General features: G+C 38.9%; 1 protein-coding gene across 3 annotated transcripts in view; it reads right to left on the bottom strand.

Annotated features, from left to right (window-relative positions):
- SLC4A4 (solute carrier family 4 member 4) overlaps positions 1-22,278 on the bottom strand; it is a 362,767-nt gene that overhangs the window by 23,249 nt on the left and 317,240 nt on the right. For all 3 annotated transcript variants that reach the window (XM_061420424.1, XM_061420421.1, XM_061420422.1), the window contains exons 17-20: positions 15,973-16,086; positions 14,249-14,410; positions 4,920-5,098; positions 3,695-3,767 (exon numbers count right to left, since the gene is read on the bottom strand). In XM_061420424.1, coding sequence (XP_061276408.1) covers positions 3,695-3,767; positions 4,920-5,098; positions 14,249-14,410; positions 15,973-16,086 — 528 coding nt within the window. The remainder of the gene's footprint in view (positions 1-3,694; positions 3,768-4,919; positions 5,099-14,248; positions 14,411-15,972; positions 16,087-22,278) is intronic.

Here is a 22,278-nt window from a genome sequence, read left to right as displayed (position 1 = left end):
AAGGAACAGCCTCACTAACTGAAGTAATGAATTGCAATAGTCAATGCTAGACTATTGAACCCTTGTTTTTAAATCTACATTTCCTACAATATGTTGGAAACTATATTAACAAGACAATTTCATTTCCCAGATCTTGGCAAAATTTTGCCTGGCACAAATGATTGTTGAACTCCTTTTTTCATTTTTCACTGATTCTCATATTGACTCCTTTGTATTGACCCAAAGTTGCCAGGTGGAAATAGCCACAATTGCCACCCTGTTTATTTAACTTATATGCAGAGTACATCATGAGAAACGCTGGACTGGAAGAAACACAAGCTGGAATCAAGATTGCCAGGAGAAATATCAATAACCTCAGATATGCAGATGACACCACCCTTATGGCAAAGTGAAGAGGAACTCAAAAGCCTCTTGATGAAAGTGAAAGTGGAGAGTGAAAAAGTTGGCTTAAAGCTCAACATTCAGGAAACGAAGATCATGGCAATCCAGTCCCACCACTTCATGGGAAATAGATGGGGAAACAGTGGAAACAGTGTCAGACTTTATTTTTCTGGGCTCCAAAATCACTACAGATGGTGAGTGCAGCCATGAAATTAAAAGATGCTTACTCCTTGGAAGGAAAGTTATGACCAACCTAGATAGCATATTCAAAAGCAGAGACATTACTTTGCCAACAAAGGTTCGTCTAGTCAAAGCTATGGTTTTTCCTGTGGTCATGTATGGATGTGACAGTTGGACTGTGAAGAAGGCTGAGTGCTGAAGAATTGATGCTTTTGAACTGTGGTGTTGGAGAAGACTCTTGAGAGTCCCTTGGACTGCAAGGAGATCCAACCAGTCCATTCTGAAGGAGATCAGCCCTGGGATTTCTTTGGAAAGAATGATGCTAAAGCTGAAACTCCAGTACTTTGGCTACCTCATTTGAAGAGTTGACTCATTGGAAAAGACTCTGATGCTGGGAGGGATTGGGGGCAGGAGGAGAAGGGGACGACAGAGGATGAGATGGCTGGATGGCATCACTGACTCGATGGATGTGAGTCTGAGTGAACTCCGGAAGTTGGTGATGGACAGGGAGGACTGGCGTGCTGCGATTCATGGGGTCGCAAAGAGTCAGACACGACTGAGTGACTGATCTGATCTGATCTTATCTGATGGATACTAGTACCCGAATGAGGGGGAGCCAGAACATGAGTACTTAAGGAAGGTCAAAGGAAAAGCAAGCTTATGCTCAGTGATCCCTTATACCTATATCACTCCTTTCTCTGCATTGTAATCTGTTCCTGTAGACAGTAACATGTTTTACAAATCAGGAGCAAAAAGAATCAGCATAAAATGAAGAAATAAAGTTCTTTCAGCTTTAACGTCTCTGTAGCCATATTTGGATGAGAAAAGAGTTAGGAAGAGACCCTGCATTTCTTCCTAAAAATAGCAGTTTATACACTGTTTGTTCTCTGTGTCCCTTTGGAATCAGGCATGATTACTCAGTTGACAGATTCTCCAAGATAAAGCCAATCTGCTATAACAAACAAAAAAATTTAAACACATCTGACTTTTTTGAGTTAGGATTTTATACTGCATTCATGAAAAGAAATTATATAAAAATAAAAGAAAAAAGAGTGGGTGGTGATGAGTACATAGGAACTGACGGGAACATTTTGACTTATTTTCACTAGTGGCTACGTACTAACAGATCCTAGAAAAGAAACTCTGCAGATGTGTCATATGATGCGAGTCCACCTTCAGGGGTTCCAGGGGCAAGTTCCTAGTAGAGCCTTCCACAACTTGAGGCTTCAGTGATCTAAGAGCTGACCTGTCCACATGACCATGTCCATTGGCCATGTGGGAAAAAACTGTCATTAGACTTTCCACCGGCTGATGTGCTGGGGTCTATGGGGCGACAGAGGACACACAGCACTTCAGCAGAGAATTTGATGCTATGAAACTCACAACAACTCAAATCTCCCCCACAACTTGCTCTGCACTGGCAAAGTGACAATAGATTTCCCTCTGTCCCCACAGAACATAAGACCTGCCCTTTTTTACGGTCCTCTGTTATGTAACCAGAAACAAATTCCCTGCAGTTACTTTTACTTCCCCACACAGTACATGAGATATATATTCCTTCATCATTCTAGTCAAAAATTAATTACACGAGTTAACTGATATTGTGGAAATAAAAGGCAAAAGAGGAAAACTTAAGTATTTTACTGTTTACAAACTGTTTTGTGCATATTGTATGCATTAATCTAATTATTCTGAAGGTAAAGTCAGTCCTGGCAACCCACTCCAGTACTCTTGCCTGGAGAATCCCATGGATGCAGGAGCCTGGTAGGCTGCATGCAGTCCATGGGGTTGCTAAGAGTAGGACACGACTGAGCTACTTCATTTCACTTTTCACTTTCATGCATTGGAGAGGGAAATGGCAACCCACTCCAGTGTTCTTGCCTGGAGAATCCCAGGGACGGCGGGGCCTGGTGGGCTGCCGTCTGTGGGGTAGCACAGAATCGGACATGACTGAAGCAACTTAGCAGCAGCTAAGTCAGTCCTAGCTTTGAGATCATATTTCTACGTTCCACGAATTCATCTAGTTGGCAATTGTCATATAAATGTGTGAACTTGAAAGAAATGAAGTTTTGCCTTTCCCTGTACTTCTGTATTGTTTGAATTCTTTGCAAGAATGCACTGTTTCATTACTTGTATAATTAAATAAGCATTTAAAAAACTTTTTTAAAAATTAGAATTGTTTAAAAGCAAACAAAAATTTTCAGAGAAAAATTTGGAAGGATACTGCTAACAGTGGTTATTGACAGCTATTATTAGGTCCATAGGTGATTCATGCTTTGTACTGTAATGCCAAGCATAAGATACAAATTATCAATCACTGGCAAGTACTGTTTCTATAACAAAAAAGAATAAAACATTTGTGTCACAAAAGAAAACAGGAAACTTCATGTAATATATATATATATATATATATATTTATACCATCTCCACTTCTAAATAGGCTTTTAAGTACCATCTCCACTCCACATACAGTTTATATTTATCTGTTAAAGAGACATTCACCCCATCAATCAAACCTGCATATTGACCCTAACTTTCTAAATAACCTATCATTTTTATTCCTCAAAAGTTCATTTCTAAAGTTTTCCAGTTATAAATCAGTAATTTCAGTCTCTCTTTGTGGACATTAGGCCTTGTGATTTGAAGAAAACAGAAACAGTCAGCAATCATTAAGAATAAGAGAACAATTACAAAATAATCATCCTGAGTCATTCATGTTATCCAGGAGTCTAATGTGGGAAGGGAGGGTATGATTTAAAGACAAGTAAATGGGAAGTGATGGGAGGAAAAGATGCAGAGAGACCAGGAGAGTGAAAAATGTTGGGAGTGGAGTTCAGGTAGTAAGTGAACTATATGAAACTGCCCTAGCCATAGGTCAAAAAATTTGAATAGTGGTAATTTAATATGGTTCAACCAAACTATTACAATAATAATAATAGAAGGAATGAAGGAGTGAGGAGATCAAGATGAAAGGTTTTAAAGTCTTCATTCTACCTGATCCCTGCTTCATTCAGTGTGTTATGCATGTGGTAAGAAACTCGCTGATACTTCCTGGAGAATTCTACTCTTCACATACCCAGTTATCTGTCAGTATTCTGAGAAGGAGGACAAGGCGAGTATTTTATATATTTACCTTCAAGATGGGAGCCATAAAGACTGACAGACCAGTCAGAATAAACACAAGGGTTCCAGTGACTCTTTGTTCCCTGAAACCAAATCAAAAGATTACCAATCTACCTCTTGTTTTCATAAACATGCTCTTGTCTTTTCACCTTCAAAAAAAAAAAAAAAGACTCTACATTGACCAAATCGATATTTCACAAATGTGTGGATATCATATGCAATTAACACCTCAAGGACAGCTTATAGGCTCAATAGAACTATAAAATTCTCTTAAAACTAGTGCAGTGTGTGATCTGAATTCATCAAGGGAAAAAAGTAATTCTGCTAAATCCTTTGTCTTTTTAGAATCAGGGTTTAAAAATTGCTTGCTCTTGGTCAGTTACTGACCTATATGAAACCCTTATTTTTAAAACAAGTTGTACCATTATATAATTACACCTTCCTTCACAGGAGACAGTTATTACATTGCCCCACATTCTAATTAACATCAGCTCAGGGAATTTCCCAAATGCAATAAATCCCATCAGTCTCATTTCCAAATCAACCAACAACAAAAGTAATTTTTAACAAATATGATTCCCATACAACAACCCCCTCCCCCAGCTCCCAAAAAAGAATCACCCACTGTTGTGGCGTGGGAACAGCTGGCCCGGTCATGTGAGCTAGTCACTCGAGCACTTAGGAGCAGAGTCCATTGTGAAAAATACACAGTAGAGTATAAAGGTCTCATAAAAGCCCTTCATGGCTACCCAGATTGAACAGCTGGAGGTCAAGGTTTCTCAGTGCTTATGAGACAGAAAATTAAGTGGAAAATAAGAATTCCTTTCCTTTCATAGAATCTTGAAAGTCATAAGCAGACTCAAGAGTTTTAGAAAGTCTCAACAGAGCTGAAAAATGAAAGGCCTTAGCCTTTAGTTATGATTGTGATATAGTACACACCACAGCTCCAAAATTACCTGCGTGTTGAAGAACTGAATGACCTGTTTGAGTTTTTACTCTGCACCCTTTAGCCCTTTGCTAATCAAAGGAAATGTATGTAACTTGAGAAGTGAACTCAAGAAATTGTTGAAGACTCTCTTTCAAATGAAAACTTAGTCCTTTCTAGAATAGCAAGTCCAGAATAAATCATTCATCACCAGTCCTTTCTCCTCCACATTGGCCCATCTCCTGCCTGACACATAAATGTGTGAATGGCATGGTTTGTAGAGCCATTTTTTTTTTCTGATTTAACATACCTCACTCCTAGGAACTTGGGCTGTTCTCCAGGTGCAGAAGTCTCTGTTTCCATCTTCAAACTGTCGATGTGAGCGATGGAGATGACAGTAGCAGCCACATACCACGGAAGGGCCATGAAGGAGCACACCACCATGAGGATGGCCACCCAAAAGAGATCCAGGTGATATCCAGCTCCTTTCTGCAGCAAGAGGTAACAATCCAGATAGGAGTTAAGATTACCAAAAGTAACCAATGCACTCTGCTTGGAATACGTATCTACCGAAAGGTGAGCTCCTTGAATGAGGCTTCATCTTCCTCATGCTATCCCTCAATAATTAAATGCAAAGCTGTCACATGATATACATCCTTGAGCTTGCTTGTTTATTGTTAATTATCCTTTCTGCATCCAATCACATAATTGGAACAATAGAAATGTACAACTACCTTGAAGAGCTACTGAGATCCTCTAATAAAGTAACTGAGACAAAGTTTCTTGTGGGAGCGTAAATGGTAGTGATGGTTATAGAGTAGGAGCTCAATAAATGATGATAGCAGCAATAGTGATACTGGTTTTTAACATAAGCACAATAAGCTCCTTAGAAACAGATGCAATGCATTCTTTGCTTGACTATTTAGCAGTATGCTGTTCACTCAGAGAGTACTCAGCACATGTAGACTAGAGATCCGAAAGCAACCTTAAGAAAAGCAACCTTGGCACTTTATGTGGAATCTAAAAAAAATGATATAACAACTTATTTACATGACAAAAATAGACTCGCAGACACAGAAGACAAATTTATGGATACCAAAGGAAAAATGGGAGTTGGGAATTAGGAGTTTGGGATTAACATAAACACAGTAATATATATAAAGTAGATAACCAACAGTGGCTGACTATATAGCACAAATAATGAATCTTAAAAAGAAAAAAATTTGTATATATATGTATATATATATTTTAAAATATATAATATGAAAAACTGAATCACTGCTGAACACTTAAAGCTAATACAACATTGTAAATCAACTATACTTCAATTAAAAAATAAAGACAAAAAAGTACATAAAAGACGATTTCTCACCTTTCATAGTACAAGAAAATAATGGTTTAACAACCTATGAAACATTACACTTAAGGTAATTATACCCCCTTAATAAGAACAGGCTGATTTCAAACACTGCCGGAGAGTCACAATAACATTTACTGACTGGAAGAGCAGACGATGTAACAAAAGGTCTAGCTCTTTTACTCACTAAATAAATATTGTTAAATGTGTCCACGATGTTATTCTATGATTATATTTCTCTGCTCTGTTTGTGAAGAAAGCAAATGCCTAACCCCCCTATGGAGCCTGAGAAAACAGAGCAGTCCATTTTCACAGCATGGGAGCAGCAGCACCAAAAGCCAGTGTGTGAGCAACCTGAGGGAATGGAGAGGCTGACTGTAAAAAATGAGAGTGGGCTTTACACTGGGAACCCGGTGACTGCTATCATTCAGATCCTGTTACATTATTCCGAACACTACTCTCTTCTCACCGAAATGCCAAGATTTTACCCCTGGCTTGCACCCATGGGTCTAATGTTCTCAGAGAACTCATCACAGGGAAGGGTAACTGACCCAAGAAAGAAAAGCATATTTTTACTTTGTCCAGGTTTAGCTAAGAATGAAAGCCTCCTTGAGAGACAAATAGGGTAATATATATTCATAAAACCAGTTCATTGCAGTACAAAGCATAAGGGTTTGAACTGGGAATAGTTTAAGGTAGGGGAGAGGAGGGCAAGGTAGTGACTAATGAGGTGAATATATGCTACATCTGGGGGTCTCAGTCATTCACTCTGTCAACAAACTCTGACTGCCAACTTATGAACAGACACAGGCTTAGGTGTTGGTGACATATTTGCAAATAAACCAGATAAAAATTCCTGCACTAGTGGAGTTTCCATTCTATCAAAGGAGACACCAGTAAACAACATAAACAAGTAATCTATACAGTATCTAAAACAGTGGAAAGCACTAAGGAGAACTGAAATTGGATTTGGAGGCTGAATACTGCGGGAAGCCACTGTAGTGTTTTAAAGCAAAGAATGACATGACTTGCTTACGTTCTAAATGCCATGGCTGCTGTATTAGGAGCAGACAGAAGAGAACAGTAAGCATGAAGAGGCTGCTGCCATGACCCGTGCAAGCGACTGTCATGGTTAGAATCAGGGGGGCACCAGTGAACAGAGTAAAAGCTGGGTGCATTCTGGCTTTATATTGAGGTGGAACATAGAGGATTTGCTGACTTCTGCCTGTGGGTGTGTTGGCCATTCACAATCTGGCTTCTGTTCACATCATCAGCCTCATCTTTGACCTCTCTCCTACTTGGATCTTACAGCCACTTTCAACCAATTCCTCAAATATGTCTTACTGATGCCTTTGGCGTCTTTGACATCCCTCCCTAGAAAAGTCTATATTCTTCCCTTGGCTCAGTCCTACTCATTCTTAAGACTTAAATGGTTCCCTGTTAATTTATGCTTTCCTCTATCATGGCATTCATCATGCTGTTTTGAAATTGTAGGTGTGTTTATTTGTCTTTGACATTTGACTATAAGTAACATGAGGAACTGGACTGCATCCTGAATACCTAAGCAGAGAACATGATGTATAGTCAATGCTCAACTGACGTTTATTAAAAGTGAATGACAAGTAGAATGTGTACATTCTTTTGAGTGGAAAATATAAACTCTTAGTTAGCAATACAAAAAATTAAAACTTACTTGCTGATTGGCATAAATGTGAACCTTTTGTTGGGGTAAGGGGAAGGTGGAAAACATGTGGAAATATCACATAGCTACAAGTTTTATTTAGACTAAATCACTCAAGACTATATTAGGAGTACCAACATGGTAATTGATGGGCAGAATATCTTGTCACCATGGAAACTGTAATAACCTAAGGATGTGCACACCGGGTCAAATGAATAGTGGTTGCAGAAAAAGTCATGGAGGTGAGCTACCCCATGCTTTCTCTCTCTCTCCTTTTAAATCAAGCCAGCTTCTTAACCTTTTTTTTAAAGAAAGAAAATTATTTATTTTTGGCTGTGCTGGGTCTTCATTGCTTTGCATGGGCTTTCTCTAGTTGTGACATGCAGGGGCTAACTCTTGAGTTGGAGTACATGGGCTTCTCATTGCAGTGGCTTATCTTATTGAGTGGCCTGGGCTCTAGAGTGTGGGCTCAGTGGCTGTGGCACATGGGCTTAGCTGCCCCTCGGCATGTGGCATCTTCCCAGATCAGGGATCACACCAGGAATCTCAACAGGTGGATTCTCAACCACTGAACCACCAGGGAAGTCCCTCCATGGTTTCTTAAACTATTTCAAGTAAAACAAGTCTGAACTAGATATCCAAGAGACGAGCAAAAAGGAACCACATAATACTAAAGAGGGTGGAATGAGAACTGTAGAAAGTAGAATACAAAGGTAACTGCAAAACCACCAGAACAAATAAAAGTTCTGGGACAAAGTAATTATAGATACATAATTACCCTGCCTCTTGACATCACCCCCTTCAAAAAGTCTTCTTTTCCCTCAACCAGGTGAGAGTACCTGATGCTCTTAAAAGGAAGGGAAAATCATCAACTTGACCCGAAGGCCCTACCTGGTTTGTTTCCACATTGTTCTCTCTCCAGGCCCAACCCTCCTTCTTTCACTGCAGCCACACTCAATTATTTAAGTCATTCATTCTCAGCAGGTTACCGGCTCTGTAAAGCCTGTTCCTACATAATGAGTCCTGTGCCCTCCTGTGTTCCTCTTACTACCCAGGCTCGCTCAGCTAATCCTACTGATGACATGTGAGATCTCAGTGTAAGTGCTGCTACCTTGGAACTCTCAGTACCTCTGGACTGGATCAAACCCTCTCTTACAGACTCTTCAAGCACCCTCCCCTGTCTTTCATACTTATCTGCAATGCTACAATGTGATTGATTATTGGAATGACACATCTCTCCCTCAGGGACAAGAAGATCCATGAGGACAGGAACCATATGCAAAGTTTTCTCTACTACTGAAACTCTAGCACGTGACACAGAGCCCACCACAGAGTGGACACTAGATTAATGTTCATTGGATAAATGAATGCATGTTAATGCATCTGTTCAGTGGCACTCTACTAGATCCTAGAAATATAATTACAGCTAATACACAGTCCTTGTCCTCAAATGGTTTATAGAGTAATAAAAGAGTTGGCAAAATCAACAGGCATTCTCAATACCACAGTGCTAAAGGTCTATAGTAAGGGTGAGGTTGCGATGCCATGAGAGGGGGAGCACCTTTATTCAACTCAGCTTAAAGTCAGGGATGGTTTACATGGGAGGTGGTATCTAAGTTGAGCCCTAAAACATGAACCATAACCAGCTGGAAGACAAGATATAGGGAATCAGGGGGAAAACAACAGGCAAACGGGCTGCCATTTTGAGAAAATTGAGTTGGTGCTTAGAAGGAGATGGGAAAGGTATAAAATAAGGCTAAAAGAGTTAAGAACTTTCATGTTTTGTTAAAGACTTTGGAAGTTTTAATTATAAGAGCAATGGGAAGCATTTTTGTAAAATGCCATGTGTCATCTTCTCCTTACCCCTCATCCCTAGTGCCACTGCCTTCTTCATATTCCTGGCTTCCTTCACATTCACTCAGCAACCCTCGACCCTCAATACAGCTCTAGCCATAGAAACCTCTGCTTTATACTTGTCCCTGAGAGTTCACTCTCCTCATAGAGTAATCTCTTTAAAATCTCAGTCACTGTATGGTCCTTCCCTTAGTGGCTTCTTGTTTCACTTAGATTCTAACACCTAAGCACTGTACAATTCTTCTATATTAGTGTTTCTTACATCAGTGTTCTATATCAGTGTTTCTTACCATAACCATTTTGCCTACCAGGAGACAGGTGTCTGGAGATATATTTTGGTCACAACAACTTGGGAGAAAGAGTGCGACTGGCATCCAGTGAATAGAGGCCAGAGATGCTGCTAAATAGCCTACGATACACAAGATGGTCACGACCAACAAAGAATTGTTCAGAAAGACAATAATGCTGAATTTGAGAGTGTTTGTTCAATGGTAATTTGGCCCCACTCCTACTGACTTTATCTTGAAACACTAATTCCCAGAGGTTCTAGTCACACTAGTTTATTACTTGTTTCCCAACACACCAAGCTCTTCCTCACCCCAGGGCCTTTGCATCTGCTCATATCTTTGCTTAGAAAACTATTTTTTAAATAAACATTCATTGGACACCTATGCTAGATCTTATGTTAGATAAAAACAAGAAGACAGAATACCTCCACTTGAAAGGTTTATAGATTATTAGTTGAAGCCAGAGGTGGAAGAAAAGAACTTATTGTTTGTGCAAGATACAAATACAAGGTCAATTTCAGCCTAGCGGTGGATATGAGTAGTGAAGAGGGGAAATCCATGAAACTCCTTCAGGGTAGAGACCATGACTGAGAACAATTTTTAATCTTTAATATCTAATGCAAGTGTTTTATACATAGCAAGGACTCAGTAAGCTCAAAAAAGGTTAAGTCTGTCCTCTAAAGTGTATAAAAGTCTTTATCTTCATGGATATGAACCCAAAGGATGTTCTGCTTTCTTAACCTGGAGAATATTTTAAGTACAAGGATAGGCATTGAAACTTTCACTTCCTTTTGATACTATATGTACTTTGCAAACAGAGAACACCAGTCATTCAGGAGTAAATCCACAGAAATAAGAAATCTCTGAGGGGAAATGACAAGCCCAACAGTGTATTTGGTACAGAGATGATAACAAAGGGGTCAGGGGCAGTACACACACATGAAAAGATGCAGAATAAACATTCATGCTAAAAGCCGCTCTGGATTCAGAGAGCAAGGTGGTTTATGAGGACACTGAGAACCATGACACAGTTCTTCCCACCAAGGGAAGGGACACAGATTTGTACATAAATTCTAATGTATTCTAAACCGAGATTCAAAGAGGTCTGAAAAAGACACCCAAGAGTACAGAATGTTTAAGTGTATCTAGTGTGAACCTACAAAATCTTCCTGCAGTGATGACATCTAAACAGGGCTTTGACTAATATTAAAGTTCTCACATTCCCTATGAGAACCAGAGATGGGTTAGAAGGGTCTCGGTTATTACCCACCTTACACATTGAGTACAACAACTCTGAGGACCATGCGGCCCCAGATAACAAAATTCTTCAGTGTTTAGTATATCTACCTTATGGAAATCAGTGTGATGGGCCACATGAGAGCTGGAAAAAGGACTAAAACATGGTCCTTGCCTTGAAAATGTTTTGGCTCAGAAAAAAAAAGGAAATTATACTAAAAAACTACTGCACAAGATATTATGTGACCAATGTATAGCGTGCATGTGTGTGTTCAGTTTCTCAGCAGTGTCTGACTCTTAATGACCCCGTGGACTGTAGCCCGCCAGGCTCCTCTGTCCATTGGATGTCCCAGGCAAGAATACTGGAATGGGTTGCCATTTCCTCTTCCAGGGAATCTTCCCAACCCAGGGATCAAACCTGCATCTCCTGCATTGCAGGCAGATTCTTTATCACTGACAAACCAGGGAAGACCAATGCACAGAGTAGTACAAATATAATAAGAGCAAAAACAGGTGTAATAGAAATTACATATTGCATATATGATTACATCATGTAATAGAAATTACATTATGAGTGAAGATTTCACTGACAAGTTTTTACAAGGATGGAGATGATTTTGATAGGTGGTAATCATTGAGCAGCGGAGAGGAAAGTTTGAATAACCAGCAGAAGAAACTGGCAGATTTGATGCCAGTAATTCATCTGACCAGTACATTGTATAGTATGCAGAATCATTTTAAATTTCGGGTGAGATCATATCACTTAAATCCCAAGCTAGGGCAAATGGACATTCTTCAAGGGGGAAAGGTTTAGAGGAAATAAAGTGCATAAATGTTTAGAACTATAGTACTGACATATGAGAACAAAGTTTTTTAAAAAAGTTCCAGGGTTTGAAATGACACAAAGGAGATTGGTCATTAACTCATGGTTAAACCATTAGAATAGTCTAGACATGAGATTAAAGGACTGAGTCTAAGGTATGAGAGAAGGAATAGAAAGGAAAAAGGTAAAACAGGGCACCTTTTGTAGTTATTCAAGAAAACACAGTCAAATTAAAGGTTTTACCATAGAGTATATCAGAGAAAATGTATTGCTACAATGATCTAATACCTATCTCTGGATACTGATTCCAAATGATTTTCCCTCCCACGTCCTATCTTTACACTTAAGATCACTTTCCTTCTGAGGAGTATGCCTTGCTTTGAGGTCTGAAGCTCAAACTCTTTCTGCTTCTGCCAATGACTCAGGGAAAAATCCCTGAAGAAGTTATGACCTTGCTGAAGCTCGTTTGCTTTTGAGTGCACTGCAGGAATAATGTGGAACATAACTAAGCAAAATGATGGCCACAAAAAGCCAAGTGCCTTGGTGTTCCTCATCAGTACAGAGCTGATCTGCACAATGGAAAGGTGGGTCCCATTCCAAACAGAGCGCTCAGCCAGCCAGGGCCACTGGACTCAGAGCCAAAGCAAACACCACCCCCGAACATGCTGCTTTTCACATCGCAATGCCTCCATCTCCCTCACTGTTTCAGGTTTCTCTTTCGAATCAATTTCATAGCAGTCAGGGCTCTGTATCCTTTTAGACAGAATTTTCAATTTTCACATTCCACAGCCTCTTTCCAAACAAAATCTGAACAAAACAATATCCAGAGTGAGAAGCCTTCAATTCATGATCATGGTCCCACTGGTATCTTTAGATTTGTGTCAAAACACTGGCACTTATTCTAGAACTATTGTCATTCAAAGGAAAGATTTCAAAAAAGCAATTCCAATGGCAATGAAAACATTTTTAAAATATATTCAGCTCCTATTTTAAGAGGTAAATCCTAATATGCCTTGATTTTCCAATGCTTTCTACAGGGAATAGAAGAATAAAATTTCAATATTTTATCTACCCTAAACTTGCTAAATTCAAAATTCTGCATTTATTAGTAAGGAAACTTAATGGGCAAAAGAATAGGCATTTGCCTTCAAGGATACATACCAAATCTGACCAACTAGATCTGAAAAGTAAGAAGATGTTTCCAAATATTTTAGGAATAAAATATATTAGTCAACATCCATTTCCAGCCTTTCAAACTAAACAAAGACCAAAATGCCTCCGAGTATAGAACATCTAAAAATGCTCAGCAAAATACAGAAAATGTCTCATAGAAATCATGGTCTATCTGTCAGAAAGTAAGAGAAATACTGGAAACAAAAAATAATGGCAGCAAGAAAGAATAAATCTACCACATCAGTAAACCCAAGAGCCTGAGCCTGCCCTATAACACTGGGCTAATCTTTGGGGGGCTCAGGCATGAGTTAGAATGACTGAATCCTAGGGACTGAACACCAATCCTAGGGACACATGAGGGGAAGGGTATATAGATGGGAGACATCCCCTGAAATAAAACTAGGATACTCTAAACACAGTATAGCCATTTGGTCAACTAGGAAAAAAAACAAAACACCCCCCCAGAGAGAAAGACAGTGAAGATACATACTATTTTTTGCCTTGCCACTAGATATAATGCCGTTACAAAAAATCTCTAAAAATATTCCTAACCATAAAACTACAACTGAGTTTGGGGCTGGCATTCCCATTACCTTTGCAGTTTGGAAAACTTTAAGCCTAAACACAGTGTAAAGTTATCCTGGCCTTCCATGAATTAGTCTTACCACCACCCCCTCAAAAATATATCGATGGATATAAAGTATGAACACTATATCCATCAAGCATCTAAGCAATCAACATCTTCTTTGCCACATATTGTCCTGCAAGGTAACAGTACTATCCCTCCATCAAACAGCAGAGTCCATCCGCACCTCCTTGAATGGAGGATGACACTGTGACTATTTTGACCAATTAACTCTGGCAAAGGTTAAAGAAAACCCACACTTTTATTTCAAGAGTTTTTTAGAAAAAGCATTTGTCTTTGCCTTCATTAAGGACAGTTACCAAGTTAAAATCAGAAGGATAACAGTGGCTTAGTGGTAAACAGTTAATGCTGCCCTCTCCAGTGGTGAAGAAAACATGATTAGAAACAATCTTTTCCAGGATTAAATAAGGTCTTCCAAAAGTAGTACACTGAGGACATGTGTCCACACAGGGTGATCTACGACTCTGTCAAGTCTTAAATAACATGCCAATTAAACTATCTTGCTTTTGAAGTAATCGGTATTTTTAAGCAGTACTTACAAAGAACGGAGAAGGCAATGATAGCTGTAGTTACGAACATTACCTTGAGTTTGTGTTCCTTCCTGTTTACAATCACAGCTGTGATTTGCTGGTCCATGAAAATCAGGATGGTGACCAACAAAGCAGGTATGGCAGCTGCAAGGTACACCCACCAGGGGTTTCCACCAAACGGTGCAACAAACCAACCTCGGTTTGGACTCGTTGGCTTGAAGGAGAGAGAAGACATTATTTGAAACAATATTAATACGTACTCCATGATGAAAAATAAGTGGGGACGACAGTTTTGTATTTGGAGGGTCAACGTGTTAAAAAAACAGAAACAGTTTTACTGATAGGTTAGACAAAGATTATTCACCAAAAAGTTCCTAAAGGAGGTTATTTTTTAGGCAATGTTTTAAATGAAGGAAAACTAAGAATATAGGGTGATGGAAAAGAAGTAAATGTCATTTTGCATGATCAGGATGATCTAAGATAAGACTCAGGAGGGAAGAAAGTGATTTAAGGGACAGCCATAAGAAAAACCCAAATGCAATATTCAGTAATGAGGGAGGCAAGAAACTACAAAGTGACCTTGAATTTTGTCCATAAGTTTTAGCAACTGCACTGAAGTTATGTCTACTACTGCCAAATTGAAATGGTTTCATAATTAATACATTAAAAGCTGCAAATATTTAAAGTTATATTAAGTATTTCTTATTTTCATATTTTCCTATTCTTTTCCAAATTTTAAACAATACAAATAAACTAAAATAGAATCCTATCTATGAATTATTTTCTCCACATTTACTATTGAGAAATCCTCACTTCTCCTAAAGATATTTCTGTTTCGCTTGGCTCATAACCCCATCACTGAACCTATACACGTTTTACTACATTTACCAGGCTGTGAGCTTAGAAAGAAAGGAACTCTGTCTTGCCCTTCAATGTATTTCAAATCCCTAGTACAAGGCTTGACTTAAAGCAAACATTCAATAAATGCTGACTTAAATAACTGAATAAATGAGAACTTATCTTTGCTAATGGCAGAGAAAATGCAAAAAAAAAAAATTTGTTTGCTATAACACTGATATTCCTTTCTCATTAGGTAGTCATGAAGCTAAAACTGCTGTTAGTTTAATTTTTCTTAGCCAATATATGGTTATCAGGGATGAAGAGAAACATTAGGGGTGTTCTAGAAAATAAGTGAAAGACTTAAAATGGAAAATTTAGACAGGGATATTCAAGAATGGCTGAAATGTAAATTTTACCCATTAGGTCTTCACATACCAACAAGTTTATAAAATGAATAATTCTCACATCTTCTTTGTATAGAAACATGTGTGTTATAGCAAGTTGTTTGGTAGCAGGAAAACAGCACTGAATTAGTAGTATAACCTTGGATAGTTTAATTTTTATAAGCTTCAATCTCAACTTCACAAAATCAGGATGATGATAGTTACATTACATCCTAGAACTATTATATGCATCAAGGTTACAAGTTGTTTTAAAATGTTTGGGATATTTTAAATACTCTAGATAAAACAGATTTTATAATTGTATATTTTCAATCAAAATCAGTATAATGTGAACCTTGCATTTAGTTCTAGTCAGGCATTTAATTTTAGTGAAAAAATAGATAAAATGTACATTGGTTATAAATGTACCAAGAGACCATTTATAACATAAAGAAATGGGTAACTATACAAAACTAACTCGGAGATAAGACAAAATAGAATAAGGGAAAAGAAACAAAATCAGGGAATGACCAAAAGACTGAAATTCACCTACCTTGAACTCACTTGGCACAATTAGTTTCGGAGTGTCCACACCTACTAGAGCATCTATTACACAAAAGATGAGAATGGACAAGATAATGGCAAAGTCACTGATGAGCTTTCTTGCCTGGGAAGAGAAAAAAGAAACAGGAACCTTTAAGCATTGGATATACGTATGTCATATATATATGACATATATATATATATATATATATATATATGTCTCTGAAGTGAATGAAGAATTCTGTTATTTGCTAACAGTTTCTAGTAACAGCTTCATCAACAAATTAAAGGAGGTGTCATACTGCAGGGAGATTATTTTTTTTAAGTTGCTTTTGCATAACTTTCTTATCTGGCCAGAAATAATCTAATTGCACCAAGCAGGTGTGTGTGTTGTATGTGTGTGTTTAGACAAAGGAAGGGAATCAAAGAAAATATATCCTTGAAGTACTGTACTCTCTTCCCGTATGTCACAGAAAGGAGAGCTGGATATGGATGAAATTTCAAGACATGTTATAAAAATCTGCAGAGACATAGAATTCTTTTTACTATTTGGGAGGTAGTATTGTCTAAATGCACTGGAGAAGGAAATGGCAACCCACTCCAGCATTCTTGCCTGGAAAATCTCATGGACAGAGGACCCTGGTGGGCTATAATCCAAGAGGTAACAAAGAGCTAGACATGACTAAGTGACTAAATAACAACAATGATGAGTACAGAGCAAGATAATTTCCACAAGGTAATCTGAAAACTCCAAGAACTTAGCAGGGAAGGGGTTACAGTTTCAGACTAATGAATGGACTGAAGACCTCAAAGAAACAAAAAGTGATGGAAGACAGAAATCTGATGGCTTCACTAAATTGGCCAAAGAAAGTATTTTTCACTCTAGGCTAGTGCTTAAAATTTCCTGTATGTGGAGCCTCTCTCTCTCCACTACTTAACTGTGATTACCATTAGCTTACAGCCTTTAAACTTCCTAAGTACCTGCCTCTGGCTAGGACATGGGCTGGGCTTTGTGGGATGTGCGTTAAACTCAAGTCTTTCCCATGGCGTGGGTGCAGAATGGCCATATCTGATTCAGCAGGGGAGCCTAGGACCATTGAGTTGATTGTCAGGGCCTCTGCAGTGACTAGTGGCACTGACAATGGCCTACAAGCATTACTGGTGCACAAACAGCTGAGTTTCCCAGTAAGGTTTGTATTCACGGTGGTACATAGTTTGATCATTCAACAGAAATTTACTTAGCACATTCAGCTCTCTGTATTCACAACTTCTGCTTCCATGAAAATGAAGGACCAATTGAACCTAATACTTGGCTTGATGCCAGGGATACCAGTGAACAAAACAGATACAATCCATGTCTTCATGAAGCTCACCGTCAGTCATACTCAAGGAAGCCTGCCAGGATTGATTCAGCAGTGGTCACATTATCTTAGGGTGAGCAGTCAGCTTTCTGATGCTGCTAGATGAAGAGAGATCAGTGATGGGGCTTAGTGGCTGCACAGTTCTTAGGACAGACGGTCTTCTGAAAGAGCAGTATGACTATGGCAAGCAGGTATTCAAGAGGAACTAAAGTGGAGAATGGAATTCCTTGGCAATGTGGGTGTGAAGGACATGTTGTAGTTGTTTAGTCACTCAGTTTTATCCGACTCTTTGCGACCCCACGGACAGCAGCACACCAGGCTTCCCTGTCCTCCACTTTCTCCCAGAGTTTGCTAAAGTTCATGCTATCTAACCATCTCATCCTCTGCCGCCCCTTTCTCCTTTTGCCTTCAATGAAGACTGAGTCATACTCAATTCTTGACTGTCTCTGGGTGGCAGGAGCCTTGAGGACTCACTAGCAGCAGGATCAAAGATGACCCTTTTGACCAGGAGTTCCTTTCCCTCTTGGAGGACTGGGCTAGCTTTCTGGAGAAGTCCACACAGAGGAGCAGAGAGCCAGCTATGAGACTTTAGGGGCAACTTAACACCAATCACATACAATAATACAAGCACAAATAGATGGCAGGGATCAATTTGGGGAACATATAGTATAGCAGTTAGAAACACAGTTTTTATAATCAGATTGTCTGGCTTGGAACTCCAGCATCATTATTTCCTAGTTGTAAATACTTATCCTTTCTTAGCTTTAATTACTCCAACCACAAAATGTAGCCAAAGTAATCCCTATGACTTCATCAGTTTGTTATAAGAATTAAATAGGATAAGCCATGAAAGTGCTTAGCATAACACCTGCAACACCATAAACTCTCCTAATATACATTGACTCGGGTTATTTCAAGTTCCACAAAGTCTCTTTGGCTGCAGAAACCACTGGAATAACTCAATAATCTACTGTCAGGAGGTCTTTGAAAGGAATCTTGAATTCCAAGAAACAAGAAATAAAAGCCCAGTAATAATATGAAACTGCCACGCAGAGCTCGTTTTGGTTGGAAGTATCTGGAATCCTGGCAGAAAAAAAGGCTCTTTCCAGGGGCTCAAAATTGGAAGAAACACCCATTTCTTTAGTTTGTGCGAGTTAAGTTTTGACACAGGCAATTTGGGATGGTCTGGCAAGTGATGGTCATTGTGAAGCAGGTTTAATATCAAGATGTTACAACTGCTCTGGTCCAGTAGGTTGTGAATCACTGAAGACCAGATGTCACTGCAACGGCAAAAAAGGAGTTCTCTCTTCTTTATCACCCTCCCAATCCTCATTTAGCAAGTCCAATTTTTTGACAACTCTGATATCCTAGAAATTGCTCCAAAAGAGGGTAATGGCTATTAAAAAGTCAGTGTTTCTCCTCACCTCAGCCCCCGGCCCCATAAATAGGAAGAGGGAAGCAGAGGCTAGCAAATGAACCCAATCTGCCATTTCTTGGTAGAAATTCCATAAGGCCCGCACCTCTGGCCCTTCTAGGGGAAAGACCTGCCCGACTGAAATCACTACCAAGTACCGGAGAAACGTTGCTTCTTTACTTAGGAGAGGACGCATTCTCAGCCTTCCACACACTGAGCACCAAAGCCCTAAAACTGCTCTTTCAGCAGTTTTCTCCATCTTCATTAACGGCGATTTTTTTTCCCCTATTGCTTAGGCCAAAAACTTTGGACCATCCAAACAACTCTTCTCTTCCTCTCACATCCTACATCTAACAGGTCAGCCAATTACCTCCAAAGATCCTGTCTCTTCTCATCACCTCCATTGCTATTCCCATCCTATCTAAACCACTATGTTATCTCATATGGTTCCTGCGTCCCATCTTCCAGTCTCTCCACTCACCTGCTTCAGGACGTTGCCAAGGTATCACCCAGGATAATTATGCAAAAATTTAGGTCAGATAATCTGGAAGGTAGAATAATGCTCCAGTAAAGATGCCTAATTCCTTGACTCTGTGAATATGTAATGTAACATGGCTAGGGAGAATTCGAGTTGCAGTAGAAATTAAGGGTACTAATCGGATGACCTTGCGATTGGGGAAACTAGGATTATTCCAGTGGGTCCAGAGTAATCACAAGAATTCCCATTAAGTGAAAGAGGGGGCAGGAGAATCTATGTCAGAGAGTGATGCAGCATGAGAAAGACTGGACTGATCACTGCTGGCTTTGAAGATGGCAGAAAGGGGCCAAGAGCCAAGGAATGTGGGCAGCCTCTAGAAGCTGGAAAAGGCAGGGAAACTTAGTCTCCCCCAAAGCCTTCAGAAAGAACAGTCCTGCCAACATCTTGATTTTAGCCACTGAGACACATTTCAGATTTCTGACCACCTGATCTCAAGACAATAAATGTGTTTCAGCCACTATGTTTATCGTTATTTGATATAGCAGCCATGGAAAAACAATATAAATAAACAGATAATTTATCTTAGTTTAATCGTTAGTTTCACAAATTTATATATTATATATAAATTTGTAAGAACCCTTGGCAATGGCATTCTTGTCACGTGTGGTAATATTATACTATATGTATCATTGTTATTCAGTCTCTGAATCATGTCTGATTTCTTTTGCAACACCATGGACTGTAGCCCACCAGGCTCCTTTGTTCACAAGATTTCCCAAGTAAGAATACTGGAGTGGGTTGCCATTTCCTTCTCCAGGGGATCTTCCTGACCCAGGGATTGAACTTGCATTTCCTGCATTAGCAGGCGGATTCTCTACCCTTGAGCAACCAGGGAAGCCCATATTATGTGTGTAACAGTACCTAAGAAGTCAAATGATAGTAATTCAGGATTACATTTCTTAAAATGTATGGGGAAAGAAAAGCTATTCTATTCATAATATTGTTTAACCCCATTAAAAATCACAGCCAGGGTGATATGCTCTGTACAATATACTGGCTTCTATTTCCCCTTCCTTCCCGTTAAATTGTACAAGACTGTTCAGGAACAGCAGAAACCACCCCTGGAGGGTGTTTATTGTAAGACATTCATTTCTAAGATATTGGATCTAATTTAAACTTCATAGTCAAGGAAACTGATTTTTCCCTGGCCACTTTTGTATTCAACTCTAAATCCTCTAATTAGAGAAGGTAGGTAGGGGTGCTATTTTAGCAGGCTCTTCTTATCCTATACTAAAATTAACCTTTAATTTGAATGAGGCAAAACCAACAGCAGAAACTAAAAAATCAAGCATTAAAAATGCCCTAAAAATGTCAAGCACTGAGTACACCCAGTTTACTAGATATACTCTAAGACTCAGATACAAGAGCGTGGCATCTGACTTTAAGGAATAAGAATCACCCTCTTTGGGCTTTTCTCACATTTTCCAAACATATTTAGCAAAAGAAACATGTATGGATTTCCTTCCATTTTTAGTTTATTTTATCTTCCCTCTTCACCAAACTTGATCTCCTTCAAAAACACCAAAATAGTACTTTTTTATATAAAGAAATCAAATTAGAAACCCATGGTTCCTAATCTCCTACTAGCTATTACTGATAATGATTAGAAGTGCCAAAGTTTTCATGAGAAAACTGTTCCTACAAGATTTCATGCTAACCCTGTGGATTCAGAGGCCTCAAATTTAACTTGGACAAACATCATAACTAATGGGTCTATCCAGTCAAATGCTCTAAGTCCCTAAGTCTCTCCAGGCTCAAACTTCAACATCCTAGGAATATAAACTATTACAATCTAAGTGAAACACAAGTTGACTCATATATCAAGGACTAACTATAAAAAAAAGTTTGCTCTTTTTTGAATGGTACACAGATGTGCTATGACATATAATAATTCCTCCACTCATGAATGGTGAAAAGCAAAGCATATTTCAATGAAGACTTTTTTATATCAGAATAGTTTGAGTTTATTTACCATTTTTTAATTATAAAAATGAAAAGAAAAATATTTCTGTCCTCTGCAGACTTACAAAATATCTCAATGAATCTAATAAAAAACAACCTGGCTTAAATATTTAAACTACCAAAGCAAAGAAGAAATTAAGTGGATGGGAAGGAAAATTCAAATAACCATACGCTGTTCTCTTGTTCTTAGGCAAAAACAACCTAATAAACCTATTATACACATACTCTTCATGAAGAATGATACTATATTAATTATTAAGAGAGTCATAATTGTTGAGACACCAACAGTGAGAAGCTAGTTAATTTACAGGGATAAAAAATGGATTGGGTTCCTCAGAAGCCCCAGAGGGTATTTGGTTTTCACTTTGCAAGGATGCAGCTGCTCCCAAATTAACTGGGGGAGAGGCTGTGAGCCTGCAGAGCAGTTCTCAATGGATGGAGCTGTTACAGAGAGACAAGCACAGCAGCAGGCACCCTGTGGGTTCTCAATAAATATTAATTCATGATGTCAATTCCTCTCATGATTGCAGTGCATGGAAAATGCTAAACAATACTGTAAAAAATGCATTTATTCTAGACAGAAAAAAAAAAGTATGTCAGAAAAATATGTGCCTTTTGGCAGTCATGAAAAGGCAGAAAATATCATAAAAAAATTTAAAATTTGATCCCCTCAATTAGAATTAGAATTTGGGCTTCCCAAGTGGCGCAGTTGGTAAAGAATCTACCTGCTAATGCAGGAGATAGAAGAGACTCACGTTAGATCCCTGGGTCAAGAAGATTCCCTGAAGGAGGAAATGGCAACCCACTCCAGTATTCTTGCCTGGAAAATTCCATGGACAGAGGAGCCTAGTGGGCTACCGTCCAAGGGGTCTCAAAGAGTCAGACAAGACTGAGCGTGAGCACACGCACACGCACACACACACACACACACACACACATAATTAGAGTTCACTAAAAGGAAAGTCTGATTTAGACTCCAGGATTTCTATGTCATAAGCTCCAGAGTCAGAGAGATCCAGGGAACTAAGAAGGGAACTGGAT

This window comes from Bos javanicus, chromosome 6, assembly GCF_032452875.1.
Source record: "Bos javanicus breed banteng chromosome 6, ARS-OSU_banteng_1.0, whole genome shotgun sequence".
Lineage (NCBI taxonomy): Eukaryota > Metazoa > Chordata > Mammalia > Artiodactyla > Bovidae > Bos > Bos javanicus.
Note: the sequence above shows the minus strand (reverse complement) of the source record. Positions and strands in the feature narration are given on the sequence as shown.